Source organism: Hippichthys cyanospilos, chromosome 6 (assembly GCF_059441005.1).
Source record: "Hippichthys cyanospilos isolate Australia breed blue-spotted pipefish chromosome 6, RoL_Hcya_1.0, whole genome shotgun sequence".
In the NCBI taxonomy this organism is placed as follows: Eukaryota; Metazoa; Chordata; class Actinopteri; order Syngnathiformes; family Syngnathidae; genus Hippichthys; species Hippichthys cyanospilos.
In genome coordinates this window covers 16,609,205-16,630,138 of record NC_142374.1, presented here as the reverse complement: position 1 = coordinate 16,630,138, position 20,934 = coordinate 16,609,205, and the positions used below count along the sequence as shown (strand labels likewise).

General features: G+C 39.5%; 1 protein-coding gene across 1 annotated transcript; it reads left to right on the top strand.

The window, feature by feature from the left end:
* The first annotated feature begins 9,924 nt into the window (after positions 1 to 9,924).
* On the top strand, positions 9,925 to 20,809 carry smad3b (SMAD family member 3b). Its single transcript, XM_088416499.1, has 9 exons — positions 9,925 to 10,362; positions 12,154 to 12,347; positions 12,433 to 12,567; positions 14,046 to 14,120; positions 14,209 to 14,256; positions 15,413 to 15,625; positions 15,720 to 15,857; positions 16,901 to 17,045; positions 18,568 to 20,809. The coding sequence occupies exons 1-9, from the start codon at positions 10,160 to 10,162 to the stop codon at positions 18,689 to 18,691; spliced, it is 1,275 nt and encodes a 424-aa protein (XP_088272625.1). The 5' UTR covers positions 9,925 to 10,159; the 3' UTR covers positions 18,692 to 20,809.
* The last annotated feature ends 125 nt before the right edge of the window (positions 20,810 to 20,934 follow it).

Sequence of the window (20,934 nt, the reverse complement as noted above, 5' to 3'; positions counted from 1 at the left end):
TTATCCGATGAGCCGCCTTCTTGACTATGTTCATATTTTCTCCTCTCGTGCACCATCTTGTTCCTCTTCTTGCTCAGTGACCCCCCACCCCCAGCCATTTTTTTCCATGTAGTCAGGGAGAGAGAAGGCTGCCTGTTCCCACACTGACGCGCGAACGCTTGTTTGGCTCTACCTTGTTTGCTTTCCACCTGACGTTATACACAGAAACAAGTTGCACTATTTTGAGACCCTCGAGTGGGGGCAAATGCTCCTCTATGACTTATGCATGTTTATTCTCGTAAAAAAATATATTTTTATGAATGGCCAACAGTTTCCTGAGGGCCACATGTGGAAGCTTCTGCCGGTCCGACAGAGAAAGCGTGCAGCAGCTCTGCGAGGGAGTGGAAGTGTTCTGTCATGGTTAAACACCAGTGCCTGGTGCTTATTAAGGACCATTTGTTTCTGTCAGAACACAAAGCAACAACCTCCTCCCCGGATGATGAATAAGTGAGTGGAATTAAAGTAAAGGGGAGGATGAAAGGGACATGTTCATCAATGAAATACTTTGACACAGGGATGTTCTGCTTGCTCTAGCTTTGATAACGTAATTTTTCTTCCAAAAGTAATCATCATCCGTTATAGGATTTAATCTGGTTGAAAACACAAACATTGGGGTTTTCAACAGTTATAAAACAACATAGTCAAAACAATCCCATTTCACAAGGACCTGTAAAAACAACTGAAAGCCATGCCTTGTGTGCCAGGCCTTGAGTTGATGCATTTAAGCTAGTATTGGGCAGAACGTTTTCGATTGTTTTGTCTATCATACATCCATCCATGCAGCCATCCATTTTCTAGTGTCACTGGCTCACTGGTTCCTATCCCAGCCATCTTCAGGCAGTAGGTGGCGAAAACCCTGGTTTGGTTTCCTACCAATCGCAAGGCACACAGAGACTAACAACCATTCAAACTCACAATCGCACCTAAAGACAATCTGGCGTGTCCAATACATGTTTTTGGAATGTGGGAGAAGTCTGGAGTCCCCCAGGAAGACCCACACCAGCACGGGGAGAACATGCAAACTCATTCGTATGAAAACCGTCACCTTTGTGGCCCTACCTTAACACACTCAGTCTCATGACATTCATTGATGTGGAAAGGATGACATTATGCTTTTCAAAAACATCCTCTTTTCAGTCTTGTTTTCCAATGTTTACTTGTTAATAAGTGACTGTAAGCTCTCGCCATGTATACAACCGAGCAAAATGACACTCTCTTTCCATTTTCACTTCAAAATGGCCTGATTGAAATGACCCTTTCTCTGTGTTGCCTTTTCGAGCAACTGTACCCGCACACGCAGTCATTGCCTTGCATAATAAACCAAGTAGTTGATGACGGGGCCTAATGCTTGTTCTTTGTCTAAATAGCCAAGATAAAGACGGAGAGGAGAGTGGTAAGCAGTAGCCTTGCCTCTCCGCCCTCCCCTCCCGTCCTCCCCGAGGGGATCGGATGTTCTCAGCCGTTATAAGCAAGCAAAGCTGGCGGCCGGCAGACCGTCTGGCTCCAGAGCCGTGCGGGCACACACGCGCACGCGCGCGCTCTCACACACACACACACACAACGCCAGACCTTCTGTCATGAGGTTTGCTTTCACTGAGGTCAGTTTAACAAGACCAGAGGCCCTCAAACGTGCTCGCGAGGCTCCGTCGGCGTCACGCACTCATGACAACACACTTAACTTTATTTCCTTCCTCAGGGCGACAGTGTCAGTGTCTTATTTGTGTTGTTTGGGTGTGTGTGCATGTTTGCACTGTCACGCTGTCCTGCGCTAGGTTACATCACGTTCTACCCTCTCACCTGAATGTTGTGACTGAATGAAAACTGTCTGCATGTTCTCGCTGTTTGGTTCACTGCTGAGTGCACATTTGAAACTGTTTTGGTCAATATTGTCACTATTACCAGCACAGATCACAATTGCGTCAGCATCATCTTAAAAACATTTTTGATTCTTTCCTGTGCCTAATGAAGGCCTGTGATTATACACAGTTATTTTTTGATGTAATCAGATGTATCAATCGTTTATCGTCATTTCGACTGACTGGACATTTGCTCCCCTAATTCTAGGGATATGCCCGCGAGACTGCTTTTATAGGAGAACATAGTAACTTTTTTTGTGACTTTTATTCCTGCATGGCTGTTTTTCATTTCGCAGTTAATCCTCTTCCTCGTGGCTCACCTTTAATGCAACCCCCGTCCTCCTCCTCTTACCTCAACCCTTCTGATGTTCACTTACAACGTAAAATGGCTCCACTCACGGTTTTGTTTACAGTGAGTGGAGTCAAGGTTTTTTTTTTCTTTTTTTTTGTCTGAATGAGTGTGTGTTGTGTCCTGAGTGTTTCTCTCCTGTCCCTGAGAACTCTCTTGGTGGTCTGTGACTAACTTTAAGTGTCGCCTCCAACGCTACCCACAATGTAAGTACTATATATAAGTACTAGTGAGGTATTTTGTCCAATCCTTTGATCTTCACATTCAAGCCATTTCACATGAAAAGGTAAACCTTTGAAAGAAGACAATAGGGAGCTGAAATTTCATGTCAAACTTTAATATGGCATGGCCACTTAGATATCACACTTCCAGGAATGTGCCATCCCTTGGCTAAAATACTGCGAGGAAGACGTGGAATAAAATGACCTAAAAATGGTCCAAATACTGCACAGAGGTTAAAGAGACACTATGTAGATGATAAACAAATGATAATGTAAATGGATATACTGTATAGTACCACGATTTTTTTTTTCATTTTATTGTAACATACAAATGACTGATTATCTTCTTAAATTCGTTCTAAAAGGCGTTAGAGCCATGAGTGGTGCAATGAATAAAACTATGTTGGGACTAAGCTGTTTTTAGGCAGAAATGTGTCTGCATACTCCTTTGTGGCTGACCAGTTCCTTATATAGTATATTGCTTGCTTTTATTCTGAACATGTAAGCAAAGTATTTACATGCAGTGTACATATATGAATGGGGGTAAAAAAGACACAAAGGTAGATTTGAAGAAAACAGGGTAAAGCAGACACACTCTCACATTCCCAAAAGAAATAAACCAAATCATTAAAAAAAAAGGTGACTCAAAGTTACCTATAATCTAACTATATTTGCTTGTTTTTGTGTTTAAAAAAATCAATCTTGAAGAAATGTGCACAGTTCCCAGAGCAACCAGCCCAGGGTGTGTCCTATCTCTCCCCCAAAAGGGGCATAATGTTAGAAAAAGCTCTCAGGATGATACAGTAGAGTTCCATTAATTAAATAAAAAATAATGAACATGCACAGTGACAATGTTAAAAAAACAAGACATGGATGGGTGGATTTTAAACAGAGAAGTGGACTGTGCAGTTTATAGAAAAACACAGTTCCATGCGCTTAAAATGTTGCCTGTTTTTCTTTTTGCTTCGCTCCCACTCATCTTTCCAGTTCAACCTTCCCTCCTTTTTCTCCTCCTTTTTCTTCTCACCCCCCATTCCTCCCCCTTCTCTTTTGAATGAGCTGCCCTCAGATTACTGGAGCTTGTGGAGGTCTATCAGAAACATGTGTGCAGGGCTGAGGGCGGTTGATGGGAAGTCCTGCGTCAAGCGGCTCAGCCTCATTTCTCTTAAAGAGCGAAGTTGAGAGAATAAACTGCGAGCAAGTTCAAAGCACAAACCCACTGGCCTTTTGCAGGATATGATTTTCCACTGCATGGATAAACAGGAGGAAAAACAGTAACCCATGTGACTTATACAGGAGCAAGTTGTTTGCTCTATATTAATAATTTTCTTTGCGTCAAGATCAAAATAAATTACAATGGATACAGGCACATTAAGATGTACAAACATATCTATAAACATATCTATATACACATTTTTTAGATATACAATACAATACATATATACTGTATGCGAATACAGTATCTTTGCATAAGACGTACAAAACATATACGCATACTATATTTCTATGTGATATACCCTACACCGTATCTATAACATTATTTATGATTCATTTCTACACATTATGTGTGTGTATATATATATATATATATATATATATATATATATATATATATATATATATATATATATATATATATATATATATATATATATATATATATATATATATATATATATATATATATATATACACACACACACACATACAGTACTTTATTGATACAATACAGTATATACATACATACCGCATGCAAATATCTTTGTGGCAATATATGTATGTATGTATGTATGTACATCATATATATTTATAGGTGTGTAAACAAATGGATGCATGTATATGTAATATGTATGTGTTTTTATATGTTTATATGAGTACATACATGTACGCACATGTAACCATTTGTGTATAGAGATGTATGTACACATTTACTGTATGTATAACTGCATGTGTACATACAGTGCATACATATACTGTAGATATACTGTAGCCATTTTTTTTCAGCCATCTATGGTATTCAAACAAATGTTACACTGCCATCAAGTGGGCTCTGTGTTTACTGTCCCTTCTGAGAAATGACTGCCCAAAGCCAATTACATAAAGCACAGTTGTCGATCTTCAGTCCTTGAGAGCTGGTCTCCTGAATGTTTTCGAACGTTCTCTCTCAAACACACCCGACTCAAATGATTAGGATCATTTTCAAGTTCCTGTAGAGCTTACTGATAATTATTTTATTCGGACGTGTTAAGGAGTGAAAACTAGAAAACATGCAGGATAATGCTGTCAATATTTTACTATTTTAATGTTTTACTATTTTACTATTTTAATATTTTACTTTGTTGTCTTGGATCAGCAGAAGAAAAATAGACATATAAATGGATGGATGAACTTTGTCATAGCCTATATTAATTTACAATTATAAGCCTACTTGACAATACTACAGTATCCAAAAACATTAAACTCCGGACTATTTTATTCTACGTTGCTTCATTCTATCAATGTAAGTATAATTAACTATTGTACTGTTGTGTTTTTAAAGTGAGTTGCTCAAAGAATAATGGCGAGACAAGAAAACGACCCTCCAAGCCCGCCTTCACGCCTGAAAATGGGCCAGGAAGCAAAGTGGAAAAATCCACAGCATTTAGGTAAAGCCGCGTCATAAAGGCAGCACTAATGAGTCAAAGATTTTAAGCGGGGAGGGGGGAGAAAATGGTTTACATATGCATTTGAAAGAATGCAGGCATTGCAATGTTGTGAGTTTACCAACATAGCTAAGTCTAAGTCAAAGCTGCACATTTTTTTTTCTATTCGAGTCTTCCCACAATTCTTGTTTGCTTGTCACAAAGACAAGGGTTTCCAAACTCGTATTTCGGGGTCGCCACCCAGCATGTTTTTGAAGTTTCCAAACTCGACAACACCTGATTCGAATGAAAAGCTCATCAGCAAGTTCAGCTGAAACCTGATCATAATTATCATTTGATTTAGGACAAAATTATCAAAAACATGCGTGGGAGCAGCTATGGAAGACCGGGTTTGGACACCCCTGCTCTAGGAGATCTATATCAATGTTAAAAATAAATATCTATGAAGCCTAAGAGAGCTACATTCGGTGTCTTTCTGGTTCTAAATTCTGCTGATCGTGCAAGCATTGACCACACACAGTGGTGCCAGTGCATAATAGATACATGATGCAACAAGCTTGATTGCTTTCTTTTCCTTTCCTGGAGCCACATTAAATCCTCTGCTAAGCCACATTAAACTCCATTTCCTATGCATCCTTAAGATGATAAGACACAAGTCTTAACAAGAGATGCTGGGCCTATAAAACCTAAGTGTATTATGGATCCAACTACAGTATATCATTAAGTACGGAAAACGTGTATTGCAATAAATGTGACTCATGATGTTACATACCTTATTTCACTTTTCTTCAAAATATATTTAATAGTTTTAGTTAATTAATTAAGATGATATCCATTAAGATATTAAGAAAATTATATATATATATATATATATATATATATATATATATATATATATATATATATATATATATACTGTATATATATATATATATATATATATATATATATATATATAGAGAGAGAGAGAGAGAGAGAGAGAGACAGAGAGAGAGAGAGAGAGAGAGAGAGAGAGAGAGAGAGAGAGAGGGGGGGGGGGGGGGGGGCTGTTAGGTCAGCCTCACAGTTTAGAGGCCTGAACTGAGTCCAACTTGCTATGGCCTTCGTGTGTGGAGTTTGTATGTTTTTCTCAATCTCCACACTCCAAAAACAGATGTATTGGAAACACTCCAAAAACAGATGTATTGGAAACACTTCATAAAAAGCGACATTTAATTTACAAGTAAATACTGTAAATGTTGAGGTTTCTTGAATGTTTACAGTTGCTCCAAAACTAATACTAATGAGAAGCCATTATCAGAAAACTGCATAAAAAGAAAGGCCAATAAGCGCCTCCAGTGCCTGAAGCGCTCCGAAATAAGCAAGTTTTAATGTTCAAGAGCAAGGCTTAATTATCCATACGTGGCTATTCACAAGCATATTGCCAAAGGGCTGCGACTATCACAATCTAATAGAAGACAGCGTTACTACGTGCAGTCAGAATTATTCACTGCATTACCCACCATTCATAGCACGTATTAACACAGGCAATTTCATGCATATGGATACAGTGGCTCTTAGCGGGGGAGCGATCTGATTGCTCGGAAACTAATTTCACAATCATTAGTTTTGGAGGTGGAGTGAGCGATCGAGTGTGGGCAGCAGAAGATGACAACTTCCTCGATGAGTTTAAGAGAAGGGTGCTAAAGAGCTACACATTATTTGGGGGGGGGGGGGGGGGGTAGGAAAAAGTATAAGCGATTGAAAACATTTCATAAATATTGTGAACGTGCCATTTTGGAATGAGAGCTCTATTTTGAATTTGCAGGCCAAACATGGAGCCATTTAGCCCGCGGTAGGAGTTAATGAGTCATGCCCAAGTGCTGCATCCATCCATATGTAAGATGGGCAGATATTTTGCAAATCCTCTGATTCAACTTAATTCTGTTATGGACCATTGTACGCAATAAACATGTAAATTGAGCTTATGGAAGAGCCTATAAGTCTGAGGCCTTGATTTATTGAACAAATCAAAATTAATGTTAACCAAAGGCAAAAGGAGATAAAAAAAGAGGGGGGTGACGTTTAAAAAAAACGAAATGAAATTGCGACTTCACTGGTCATTGTGACCTCAGAGTAAAATTAGGAGACGATAGAAACTGACTGAATCCAAACTACTAGGCGACAAAAAACAAACAAAAAACGGATAGTGGACGCAATTTTATGCATGTACCTGTTAGTTTTTCTACGTTTTTTAACCTCTATAAACACTATCATGAATGCTAATTAATAGCCGCTAGATGGCAGTGTTGCCTCGGTACCATTATGAGAATGTTTGGTTTGTATTATTGGCTTGTTTGACTCCACACAATTGCGTGGTGAGAGATGCAAAAACGAGTAAATGAGTTTCAATTAAGGGAATTGATAGGACCTGTATGGATTAACAAAATTCTGTTTTTGTTGTTTCTGGAGTTATTGTTTTTCAGTACCTCAGCAAAAATACCCAACTAAACTACAGGGATCCATTTTGATGCAGGTTTCTTTTCAACTGTTTGAAAAAAGTGAAGAAACGTCATGGGTGTTATGTTACCATAATTAACATTACATGCTCAAATCCACCTCAACCCCCTTCCTGCGTGGAAGGCTCCACTCCAGCATTTTATAGCATTTTCCTCAATTTTTTATAATACTAAAGGTAATTTTCTGTTTTTCAAGGCGACATGGTGGAACTAGTGGTTAGCTGCTAACCACTAGCAGCTAACCACTAGCTAACCACCAACATGCTAACCGTTAGCATGTCTGCCTTACAGTTCAGAGTCCCGAGTTCAATTTCAGTGTAGAGTTTGCATGTTCTCCCTGTGCCTGCGTAGGTTTCCTCCGGGCACTCTGACTTCCTGGCACATTCCGAAAACATGCATGGCAGGTGTATTGGAAATACTAACTTGTCCTTAGGTGTGACTGGGTGCATGATGGTTGTTCATCTCTGTGTGCCCTGCAATTGGCTGGCAACCAGTTCAGAGTGTCCCCCGCCTACTGCCTGAAGTCAGCTGAGATAGGCACCAGCAAGCCTGCAACCCTAGTGAGGATAGGCGGGTAAAGAAAATGGACAGAAATTCATATTTTTCGAATTATATATATATATATATATATATATACTGTATATATATTTATTGTGTGTGTGTTTATGTTATCCAGTCCAATAGTGACTAGGAGTGTTTATTCCCTTAGCTGCATATACCCTATGTTTATTAAAAGGCATCATCGACATGCTGATGTCTGCTGAGAATTTACCCTCCAAGCAGTAATCAAACCAGGAGGTATGCTGGAGGCATGGTATAAGGTTTACGCTGATAAAGGTGAGAGCTATACTGTATAGTATTTGGGGATACATTATCTGGTGATGGCAGAATGCCAGTAGTAAGCGAGGGACATGACCATGGAAAAGGGTCATGTGTTTTCAAAATGAACAGCAGATTTTGGAACATAATCCAAATGTGGCAAGAAGTAATTGCGGTCATTTGGATTAAACTTTTGGTTAAAAGTAAGCAAATTCCGGTGAAAGAGCTAACCCAGCGCTGGATACAAATGGAACCCAGCCAATGCTGGGTTATTTATACCCAGCATAGGAGGTTGAATATTTGGACTAGCAAAAAAGTGTCATTTTACAGAACAACTCAGGAAGTTGGGTGAAACTGACCCAAATAGATTATCCGTCCGTTTTGAACCCAACATTTGAGTGTACTGTACATCAAATTATGCTAGTATTGTGCCTGTATGTCTATTATAAACTACTGTATCACAATAATGTTTCTAAGTGGAGACAGACATAAAGGATATATTTTCTCTAATTGACGATAGATCCTTGTCAAAGTATTGTTGTGACGGCAGCCCAGCTGATCGCCTGTTCCTTGTTTCCCACGTTGCCCTTGAATGCTCCATCACAATGCCATTGTTACCCATACGATTGTGTGTACTCATTACTTATTCACACGGCCACCCGGTCTTTTGTCCCAAATCATTCCTCACTCGCTCCGTAAGACTTTTCCTCGACCCGCTGTGGCCCATCTGCCTCCCAGTCTCGCACAACCCCCCGAAAATCCCCTCACAAGGACACACGCAACATCTCTCCACACCAGCTGTCTGACTCCTGTTGGCCCATTTGAGTACAAGTGCACATTTCCTTTGATGGTTTAATTTTTTCATGTGAACATATTTCAGTGTTGAATTTCTGGTTCAAGTGGAGCTAAGTTTAATTTTCTTGCGGGGGATCATTTGTTGGTTAGATGGTAAGACACAAAACATAAGGATGGAGACCAATTGGCTGCCTTTCTAAATATTGCCCTTGAGCAGTGATTCATGATCACTGAGATAATTTGATTCACCTTTTTTAAAACTTGATTCAATTATTAGTTTGTCATTGTATTCCAAAATAAAAGTTCGTGTCTGCAATGTTTGGACCCAGCAAAAAAACATTATAAGGGAATGGAACAAAGTTTATCACCCAAGAAGCAATGGCTATAGGAGTAGTAGGGGAATTGTTTGATTTGGAAAGATTCACAGGTGACTATATGTTGTTAACGTGTTCAATAAAGACATATAGGAGAAATAAAAAAAAAAACACGTTTAGCGAATGTGAATGAATTTATATCATATTCAGTCGTCAATACAGTGAAGCAAATATCAACGTCGAAAATAATGCTTGGACACGATTTATATTTTACTTATAATAGCATTTATTTCATACAACTAGCAATAAAAACTCCATAACCGTCCGTGTGTTTATGTACTGGCAGCTGGGTGCAGGTGAGGGATGATCGGCTGATGGAGGAGGACGAGGAGGAGGGGCAGACAAGCGGACGTTCTGCTCCTCTCAGACCGACGCTCCTTCAACTTGAGCGGACAGAGACGTGAGCGTGAGCCCCTCCTGGACACATCCGTGTGCCCTAGGTAGTCCGGTCAGGCTGACGATTTAGTTGACTGGCTCACCGAACGAAAACAAACTGGCGGTGTTTCTTTTAACCTAATATTGGGGATTTGAGATTAAGTCAGTGTTGATTAATTTCGATATTTAAAATGTCCATATTACCGTTCACGCCTCCCATAGTGAAGCGGCTTCTCGGCTGGAAGAAGGGGGAGCAGAATGGCCAAGAGGAGAAATGGTGCGAAAAGGCAGTTAAAAGTCTGGTGAAGAAGTTGAAAAAGACCGGGCAGTTGGACGAGTTGGAAAAGGCCATCACCACACAGAATGTCAACACCAAATGTTTAACGATACCAAGGTAAGGAAACGGAATACTAGCTAAGCTAGTGCTAATGACAGCTAGCGCCTGTCCTCTAGTTAGCCTAATAGCTTTAGCATTGCTAATATATCTATGTAAACGAATATTAGTAGGTTGCGTTTACGAGCCTTTATGGACTTTAAATTGATGAGGTAAAAACATGCTTCGGTTTCGTGGGGTGACGTTCTAGGAGAATCCGGGGCTATTTCATTGTTTTATGCCAAAAGCGCTGCATATGGAATGCTTAATATGAACTACTTATTTCTCATTGTTTGTCTAATTGTCCGTATGCTTGCATATGCAGACTTAAGTAAATTATTCTTATTTAGTTGTTTGCAAATGTCAATTATTACTTTCTTTGTGTGGGCAAAAGCAATTTGCGTGCTACCTCAAAAGTGTGGAGAAACATTCAAGTTTTGTTTGGCAATTTTCTAAACTATTTTTTTAAAAGTATTGTTATTTATTAAAAGAATGACGCAGGGGATGTTTAGACTGGACTTTGTATAGTTTGGAAAATGAAACCACCAATGGTGAGGCCTGAGCATTAAGATTGAATACCTAGAAAGAAAAATGTAATGGTTGGATAGTAATAAAAGGCTGGTTATATTTCACAATATTTTTAAAGTTGTACAAGTGAATTGTTTGTGTAAATGTGACAGGTTTTCATTTCTGCTGGGGCCTGAACTATAAACTGGGAATCCCCCCTGTTGTACGCCTCCCTCAGAATGTGGGTGGTAGCTGACATTAAAATAGCTTTTTTGGGTGGAAATGCACTCCAGGCTGTGGAAGGGTGTGGGCTACTGTTTGGATTGTGGGTCAGATGCTGCAGGTTTAGAGAATCGCAGCTGTCTGCGGGTGACATGATGGGGGATTATTTGTTTTATACTCCAAATATTCACATTTATTTCCCCTTTAATGTGGAGTAAAGGGCTTGTCAGCATATGAAGTGGATCAACTGAGGCCAGAGGTGTTGTCAGAGTTCACATTTAAAATGGAAAAAACACATGTAGAAAAATATGCTTTGTTTGACCCAACTAGTCGAAACAGAGTATTCAGATTCATCTTGTATTTGTGGAATATAAAATAAGCAGTAAAATTGACTTGTTTCTATCCATTTCTATGTGCCACCGTTATGCCAGCTGCTGTCAATCAAAAATGACATCACAGTTGCTCACATGTTTTCTGTGTTTAGAAATGTGATGTTCATAAACTGAGCCTGAGTAATTATGATTTTCATTTGACGGCAAATGTCAAAATGATTGCAGCCTGAGATGGATAAAAAGGAATGGATTCATTTACACAAATGCAATATTAATCATAGTACTGTTTATGAATAAGTGGGGCCTTAGAAAACATAACTTTTTGACATTGTTTGCTGAAATAACACGAGGTAAAAAGGTGTTTATTGTGAAAAACAATTGTGTGTGACTATATAGGGAGATGAATGCCTGTCCTAGGGAGGTGAAGAAACTCAAGCAGCATCAAGGAATACATTGTGTTGGAATTTTCATTCAAAACCACAAATGATAATTGTGATGAGTAGTAGTAGCATGGTTGACTGCATGCCTAGAGGCATTGTATTGGATATTATTCAAAATCTTTTCTTTTTTTAACATATTATACTAGAGCCTAATCCCCACAACATTGAAGACTATTGGTTAGCAATTCAGAGGGGTGATACAATAACACCATCAGTGCAACTGAAGCTGATATGAAATTCCTTCATTTTGAAATTCTCCAAAAATGAAATGGGTGTACTGTGACATTCTTTTTGTTGTTGTCACGTTTCAGATCATTAGACGGCCGTCTCCAGGTCTCGCACAGAAAAGGGCTTCCTCACGTGATTTACTGCCGCCTGTGGCGCTGGCCCGACCTGCAGTCGCATCACGAGCTGCGGGCCGTCGACCAGTGCGAATACGCTTTCCATACGAAGAAAGACGAAGTGTGCGTGAACCCCTATCACTACCAGAGGGTGGAGACGCCAAGTGAGTGAAGTTTGCCATGGCTTGGTTCAAATATGTAATCAAAACGGAAAATTGGACCCTGATGAAAATTCCTGTGTCCCTTCAGTTTTGCCACCTGTTCTAGTACCACGACATACAGACATCCCAGCAGAGTTCCCGCCGCTGGATGACTATAGTCCTTCCGTTCCTGAAAACACAAACTTCCCTGCTGGCATTGAACCACAGAGTAATTACATACCTGGTGAGAAGAAAGTCTTTTGTTGCCCACAGAAGAATGAAGGCATTTATATTTCTCTCTTCTCAAAACTTGACACACGTAAAAATGGCTTAATATCAAGCTCGATGTACACATTGCAATGTGTTATTGTGTTAGTGTCGCTTGCTTGTTTGGAGGCGCTGTTTGAAGGAATGGTTGGCTTCAGGTTTTGGTCGTAGCATTGCTAATGCCTTTGCAGCTCTTGTTAGGTGCTGTGTATGGCGCAATATTTTGCAGTGTTTACAAACTGTCTTTGTCTTATCAGTCAACGTGTTGCTGTCCTTTCCCTCAATTATAAAAACAAAATGTTGCCACATACCTGATTTGAAAGTAATTGGAACATCTTATATTACTCCTGTGTACTCCATTGCACACTTTATTTTTTTCTTTCTTTCACTTAATGGCGGATCGCAAACAATGTTTGGGTGCATACTGCCACCTACTGCACCTACTGTCTTGTAACGTCCGGCAAGATGATTTGTAATTAGTTAGTAATAGGCATGAAACAAGTCCTCAAGTAATTCAAGTACTTCAAGTACTTCAGTTAAAAAAAAAAAAAAATACTTGAGTCATTTTGTTCTTGCCCAAGATACTCCCTCATTTGGTCTGCATGACAGAAAGGCGTAAGATGGCCAACTTCATAATAAGCTTTAATCTACCAAGTTGTTTATGAACAAGAAAGACTTGGTACGCTTTTATTTTGAAGTTGATCTAGGTAGCATGTCTCAGTGTAACGGCCTGGATAGTTTTTCTTACTGCAACTGTTGTTCCCATCTTCTGATTCAAATAACACAATGTTCTTTTGGCATCATGTTCAATTGCCGATTCAGGCCGCTAATAAACACCTTAATTACACTGAGATTGACAGACAGCAACTGTTGCCAGTGTTTCCAAAGGCTTGGGCTCCGTTCTAGTTGTGTGTATTGCGAATTAGCCAATAGCTAGCAGCACACGAGTGTGCCATATAGGCTGTCGTTATAGACATAAATAACTCCACACACTTTGATGTGGACTGCGTGACACAGTTGACGTTCCTATTGATCACTTTTTAATAAATATGCTGGAACAAACTGTATGCTGTTTCAGCCAGCAAATTTGTCTCGTAGACCAAAATTTATGGGGAGAGATTTGTCCAAAGTCTCATGTTTATAGAGAGCAAAGTAGTGTGCTGCCATGCACTGTTTAAATTCAAGATTTAAAAAAAATAAAGTTGGTCTTCCAAAATGTATTCTTTGGTCTTCTCTGTTTATCTTTTTTTTTTTTTTTTACAATGAAAACAACGTACATATGTTTTTTATTTTCATCTTAATACTCGATAATCAAGATGGATTTTCTGCAGAATATCAAAAATACTCAATGGCTACAGTCCAAGTCCTTAGATGTAAAATGGATGGATCTTTCTAATTAATTCATTCAGGGCACTCATTTTTTAATTTAGTTTTTTTATTGGGTTCTATTTCCAGACACCCCACCACCAGGTTACCTGAGTGAGGATGGCGAGACGAGCGACCACCAACTTAACCACAGCATGGATACAAGTGAGTCCACTTTAAACACAACTTCAGCCACAGTCTTAATGATGAACTCAGTCTCTAAGTGGAGCCGGCATATTGTTCTGTCTTTTAGGTTCACCCAGCCTGTCGCCCAATCCCGTGTCACCCACAAACAATCTTGGTAAGCATGCACAGATATTATTTTTACCATTATATAATTTATTTAAGCAATCACTGTCAACGTATTTATTAGAACAGAATTCATTTTGAACTTTTCAACGATACTTTCTGAGGCACGACACGATAGTGTAGTACTGCATCACACTCACATGTTTGAAATAGGTTGGTAACCTTATTTAGTTACATGGGTTGAACTGTGTACTGTAGCTATTAATAGCTACTCTCAGGCATTAATGTGTAGGTGTACTTAATGTGTTGGCTTGTGGAGTGCATGTCACATGTCCTTAATTAGAAGTCTCTGGTCTAGAAGGTTAGTAGCCAGGTGCGCTGCCCACTTGAACAAAAAGATGTCGCCTTTACGCCAAAACAAGCGCTGATACCAGGTGAGCTTTACTACGGCCACATTTCCACCAACTGGTACGGTTGAGTTCTCATTGGTACGGTTTGGTACACGACACTGATTTATATAGCTTGGGCTAGCAGCAAGTGTAAACAATGTGACATCACAGCAGCAGAACAGTTTGTAATTCACACTCAATTAAAAAGAAAAGAAACACCAATCCCTCAGTCGCACACAAAGCCTGGTCTTTTCTTAAAATAACTATTCTTTAAACAAACAAGCCACGAGTCTCCTAAAAAGACTCCTCATTCAAAAAATATATATACATATTTGGGATTGGTTCAGCTGAATAAAGACGCACCCATGCTGACTGTTGAAGGAAAAGTATTGGATAAAACATAACAGGGGTGGATAATGTCTTGTTTTAAATTGTAATAGTATAGGTTGGACAATTTTCGTTGTCTTCCGATAGTCTTTCCCAAATCCCTTCAAAGACTTCTAATGCGCATTTGGCATTCAGCCAGTATTAAAATGTGCTATGAATGGGGGTCATTGTCTGTGTTGCGTTCAAGTCTGCAGCGAGACCAGGTAGAGACAGCCGCAGGTAATGCAATAATGGTAATATCCGGTTGCCGGGCTATTCAGTCTATGTGCAAAGCCACATGGAGGTCAGCGTTTTAAACAAAAACTAAATAAGCAATGTCATGACTATGCCTTCCAGGCTGGGGTCATGGGAAAGAACTGCGGAAGCCAAATCAAAGGCAACTGTTGTCTGCGGTGCGCATTTTCACAATTAAATCATTTGGTCATCTCACAGACCTCCAGCCTGTGACGTACTGCGAGTCGGCCTTCTGGTGCTCCATCTCCTACTACGAGCTCAACCAGCGTGTCGGGGAGACTTTCCACGCCTCCCAGCCCTCCCTCACGGTAGATGGCTTTACTGACCCCTCCAACTCTGAGCGCTTCTGTTTGGGCCTGTTGTCCAACGTGAACCGCAATTCGGCTGTAGAGATCACACGCAGACATATAGGTAACTGTCAGCTAGGGTCTTGGAAAGCAGCTTATTTTATCAACCAGTTTGTTTTTTGGAGTTGTGATGTGATGTTCTATCATACCTTTTTCAGGACGGGGTGTTAGGTTGTACTACATTGGTGGGGAAGTGTTTGCCGAGTGTCTCAGTGACAGCGCCATCTTTGTCCAGAGTCCAAATTGCAACCAGCGCTACGGATGGCACCCCGCGACTGTCTGCAAGATCCCTCCAGGTGTGTGCGCACACAGAGGAAGTATACGTTTTCAAGATGACCTCATTTCCAAATAGGCTTGGCCCATTAACAGGATTGACGGTTTACTGTTGGGTTTAAAATATCAATGTTTATTAACCCAAATACTGTCTATAAGGTTAGGGACATTATTGGGATGTTTAAATAGAGTAGAATATTGTTGGCTGCTTGCAGAGTTCAATAATAAGATAATAATTCTGATCATTTGAATCGGGTGTGTCGGGAAATGACACCTTGAAAACATGTAGGATACCAGCCCTCGAGGACAGTGTTTGGACACCCCTGTCCAAACCCTTCAGTCCTTAGCAGCATGCTAGATGACATGACATGTTTGCATGTCTAAACCAAAAAAATACTCAAAATGTTGTTGATGTCGCCTACTTGTGGGAGGTGATTAGATGAAGTTTACCAATCAAAATCAAGGCTTTCAAAACGCTTATTGAAATAAGGCAAACATAAGTCAAAAGAATTTGCCTTCTGTATATTTGTAAGGGTACAAGTGATCACATTCAAAGTTATTTTTAAAATGTATTACATCATCATTTAAGAGGATTTTTTTCAAAATCTAGTGTGCATCACAGTAGATATTCATTGAAGCACGATGCAGTTGCGTGATTCGGTATCACTAGTGCTTGCAAAATTGACTCAACAAGCTGCCTCTGAAGATTAGATGGCAGTCGCTGTTTTTTTTTTTTAATCAATACATTCTTGGCATGCATGAAAGATAAGGAGGTGGTGTTTGTCTTAAAATAGCTAACAAGTGACGGGACGCTGTGACTGTGAAAAAAACAAACAAAAAAAAACAAGGAGAATGGTAATGTATTTATTAATACCGTGACACCTTAATATTTTTGCTCATGTTATCACACCATCAGAATATAATATCAATCCATACCTATTTCCAATGTATTTTTTTCCCTCTTGAGTTAAGGCACATACTTGACATTAAAAAAAAAAATCTCAGGACACAACACTAAACAAGTACGCCTTCAAATGAGGCTAATAGTGAAAAATCTCTTTGCCAGGTTGCAACTTGAAAATCTTCAACAACCAGGAATTTGCCGCTCTTCTTGCCCAGTCGGTCAACCAGGGCTTCGAGGCGGTTTACCAGCTGACCAGGATGTGCACCATTCGCATGAGTTTTGTTAAAGGATGGGGCGCTGAGTACAGGTAAATTGAGTTGTAAGATGACTGTCAACTTTCTTGGCTGAATGAGAAGCGGTGCCGCGATGTTGCTATGGATTGTGAGCACACAGTGGAAGGAAGCCGGGAGGGTAGGGCTCTGCTAACAGCAAGCATGAGCCGGTTGAGTAACGACAAAAGAATGTGGCAGGCATGCAGTGGGAGGTGAACGTGTATCATACACACGCAAGGGGGATTCCCAAAAGGACAGAATCCTGCTTGTGTTTCTGGCACCCTTGATGACTTCTTCAGAATAGGGATGAACAATTTAGCAAATTCAAATTAACATCAGGGAAAGGGTGCAATTTGATTGTGGTAGTGGGAGTGTATGACTGATTTGGTGGAAATTTGGGAAGTTGTCGAAAATCATGGGTCATTCAGCCTAAGTTTAATTTATAAGACTGCAAAATTAAGTTATTTATTTATTAAAAAATACCCGCAAAAAAGGACCTTGAAAAAAAGCCTTATACAATGGACCCCTGGTCTACAACGTCCCTGCCTTACGCTTTTTGGAACTTACGATGTAGATCGTGACGTTTTTTTGTCGCCTCTTTACGCTATTTCTTTCGCCTTGCAACACATTCAACATGGCGGTTAGTGTGAGTGCGTGACCGCCATGTTGGATGTGTCCGCGCTCATACGTCTATACACACATCACTGCTTGCGTCACTTCAAATCTGGTCTGCTATTGGTCTGCTAAAGACTAGATCTCTTCCAAGTTCTCTTCCAAGAGTGCTAGTGTTGTTAAATTTTTGGGGTCAAGTTCTTTTTTTAGTATGTTCTTTATTACCATGTATGAGACACACCAACACTGGCAGCAATGTAAAAACTATAGCAAACAAGAATAAATCGCATCTTCCTAAACTTTTCACTTTTCTCGTGTTCATTTCCGTAAGTTACAGTATATATTTGTTTCAGTTTAATTTAAGTGTGTTTCAGATTTCCTACATTGTGAGTGGTCAGTGAACGCCAGTCTAACGGGGAATGCGCTCGAAACAGTTGTTTACCCTTCTCCTCACAACACAGCTCGAGTTCGTTCTGTCATAAATTCCCGAAGTTGTGCAGCATCCGTGTTCCACCAAGTTTTTGATTGTGTGTATATGCCAAATCACAGCAATTAATAAATAAGTCCAATGAAATATCTTTCCTTCTTCTCAAATTGGTGCACACAGCATCCATACCTTGCCACTCATTTGAATCAGCTGGTGACAACATTTACATGATCCTCTCTGTTTTAGGAATATTTCTGTGCGTGGACAAGGATGGACTTGGGTGGTGGTTCAGTCTGCTCGCTTCTTTTTTTGAAAATAATGCCGTAACAACCTAAATGTTTAAGTTACCGTTAATAGGACACACCCATACTTTTGGCTCTCGTTTTTTATGGAAAAAAAGTGTCTCATAATTTTTTATTTGCGGTAATTAGTAAGCATTGTTCTGTTGAGCCGAAAAATTGCTTCAGCCCCCCCAAAAATCTGTGTCAAGTCCTACTCATGATTCTTCTACTTCGCAGACGTCAAACAGTGACTAGCACCCCCTGCTGGATAGAGCTGCACCTGAACGGTCCTTTGCAGTGGCTGGACAAGGTCCTCACCCAGATGGGTTCTCCCAGCATCCACTGCTCCAGCGTGTCTTAAAGGCAACCGCGAGACTACTCAACTTTCTCGCTCTCTCAGTGCAGATAAGGAAAAAGACCCCTCAATGTTCGATCTCACACATGTGCTTTGCACTCTTTAAGTGTACCCATGTGATGGTCCTTTTTTCTTCGTGTTCCCCGTGCAGCCATCAGGAATTATCTGTACTTTTCACACACACACGGTCTGTCTTTTTTGTCGCTGAGATATCGAGTAACCATAGCAACAGTCTTGTGTTGATAGTGATGCCGTTGGTAGAGGAGCATTGAGTCAACTTCTCTTACATTTTCATGGATTTTTCTCAGGAAACATAACAGAAACCTTAATCAAAAATGATCTTATTTCTCAGTGTCCTCCCCCTAAATGTTGACGTTTCCAGGTTGGTGTGACAATATGGTTCGTGCTTCTCACAATTTAAAACATTGATTCTATGAATTTAAGCGTTCAACTGCTTGTTGTGTTCCCGTATAACTCTTTTTTAATTATAAAAACTAAGAACAACATTGTGATAAATGTAATGTTTTAAGTACAAGGTACTTTTCCCCCCTACCATAATTCATCATATTAATGAGAATTAGATGAAAACTTCTGTTTGGTGTTTTATCTATTTTAAATAAAATCAGCACCATTCTTTCTTGGATTAAAAAAAAAGAACTTGTATGAAAACTATTTTGCTTGATGAAAAGACATTTTCTAAGTTATTTTTGCATACTGTCTTGCATGGAAATATTTTTTATTATTGCCTCCGTATGATTGTACAGAACTATTTATAGCTTGTGATTTCTTGTAGTTATGTATTGATGAAAACTTGCACAGGCAGGTGTATCTATTATTGTAGGGCCCTGAATTATGATTATTCGAGAAATCGTTTGTCGATTAATCAGTGAATGCGTTATTAACAGGTTTTAATTTCCATTCCTCTGTTTTAAAAAGACTGCAGTGTTTGGTCACCGCCCCGTGCTTCACTTTTTGCAGTTCAGTTCTCCCACCCCCCCCAAAAAAAAATTGGCACTTTACAAAAGCGCCTTCCCAATGTCCTGCAGTAAGACTCCCACACTCAGTCCTAACGTCGGGTCTGAAGCTGTCTTACAGCTTGTTAGTACTCGGTCTTGTTCAACTGCAAATGAAGTAACTTTTGCTTAAAACTAAACCACTGCTTGTCATTCTACATCTACAGAGTCATGGCATACAGTATATATAGGCGTTTTGGCAACAACTCTTACAGGCAAGGTGCTTGTGAGTGATACAATTGTGCAAAGACGTATATGTGGGAGAAGGGGGTGGGGAATGACAACACTGGCTGAGCCGAGCCTTTTAAGAAAACTTGTGAGACACATGGCATTAACTGCGAAAAATGAGGGAACACTGGATTCCTATTTGTGCAAAAACGCACGAATGAATGGTATAATATTGGCTTGGTCACAAAATAGATCAAAATTGATCGTTGGTTTCCCAAGCAAAAGCAAAACAGAAAATGTTGATTTTTTTATTTTTTATTTAATTTTCATTATTGTTTTATTCGTAATCAAAAATACTAAATTTGGTAATGGATTAGTTGTCGATTACTCATTGCCTCTATAGTAACAACACCTGCTTTAATGTTGACTTTTCTCAGCTCCGGTCAACTTGATAACACAAATGAGACTGAATGATAAACACCAACATGGTTTTGTTCAAGATTTGCAGTTGTTAAAGCTTATTTGGATGAACAACAAAGCGTCTTATGGCATCGAACCAACCAGTGGCCAACCTTCTGTATGTGAGTGAATCATGCACTTTTACTGTTATTGCTGTACAGCTTCAGTTTTTGTGATTTATTGTCAGTCTAAAAGTGTACGTTCAACAGTACAGTGTAAGGCATGTATATTTAGCCTGCTGTCTTTGGTCATAGTCTTTGAAGTTTCCAAGTCAATGAATATTCATGCTTTTGACAGTACGTGATCCTACTATGAAATCATTCACGCAGTGCATTGGGTAGATAAAGCTTCATCTGCTCTTGTGATCCTTTGATGTAATAATGTACTGTACATGCCTTTTGTTCAGTCACTGAGTCAAATGTGTTCTTTAAACAGCCTTTTATTTTGTTATGCAGAAAATGTCTAATAAATAGAGTAAAACGAATGTGAAATATTTGCTTCCAATGAGGATAAGCAGCTATTAAAAAAATTGGATGGATGGATGCCACACACAGAATACAGATTTTTATTTTAGACTTTTTGTTTAACCAGTTAGGAATGTGATTAGAC

What these genes read in the sequence shown, in the direction of transcription:
- smad3b (XM_088416499.1), top strand. Translation starts at nt 10,160, where the DNA reads ATGTCCATATTACCGTTCACGCCTCCCATAGTGAAGCGGCTTCTCGGC. An exon ending in AAATGTTTAACGATACCAAG is followed by an intron (nt 10,363 to 12,153) that starts GTAAGGAAACGG and finishes GTCACGTTTCAG; the next exon opens with ATCATTAGACGGCCGTCTCC. An exon ending in GTCACCCACAAACAATCTTG is followed by an intron (nt 14,257 to 15,412) that starts GTAAGCATGCAC and finishes GTCATCTCACAG; the next exon opens with ACCTCCAGCCTGTGACGTAC.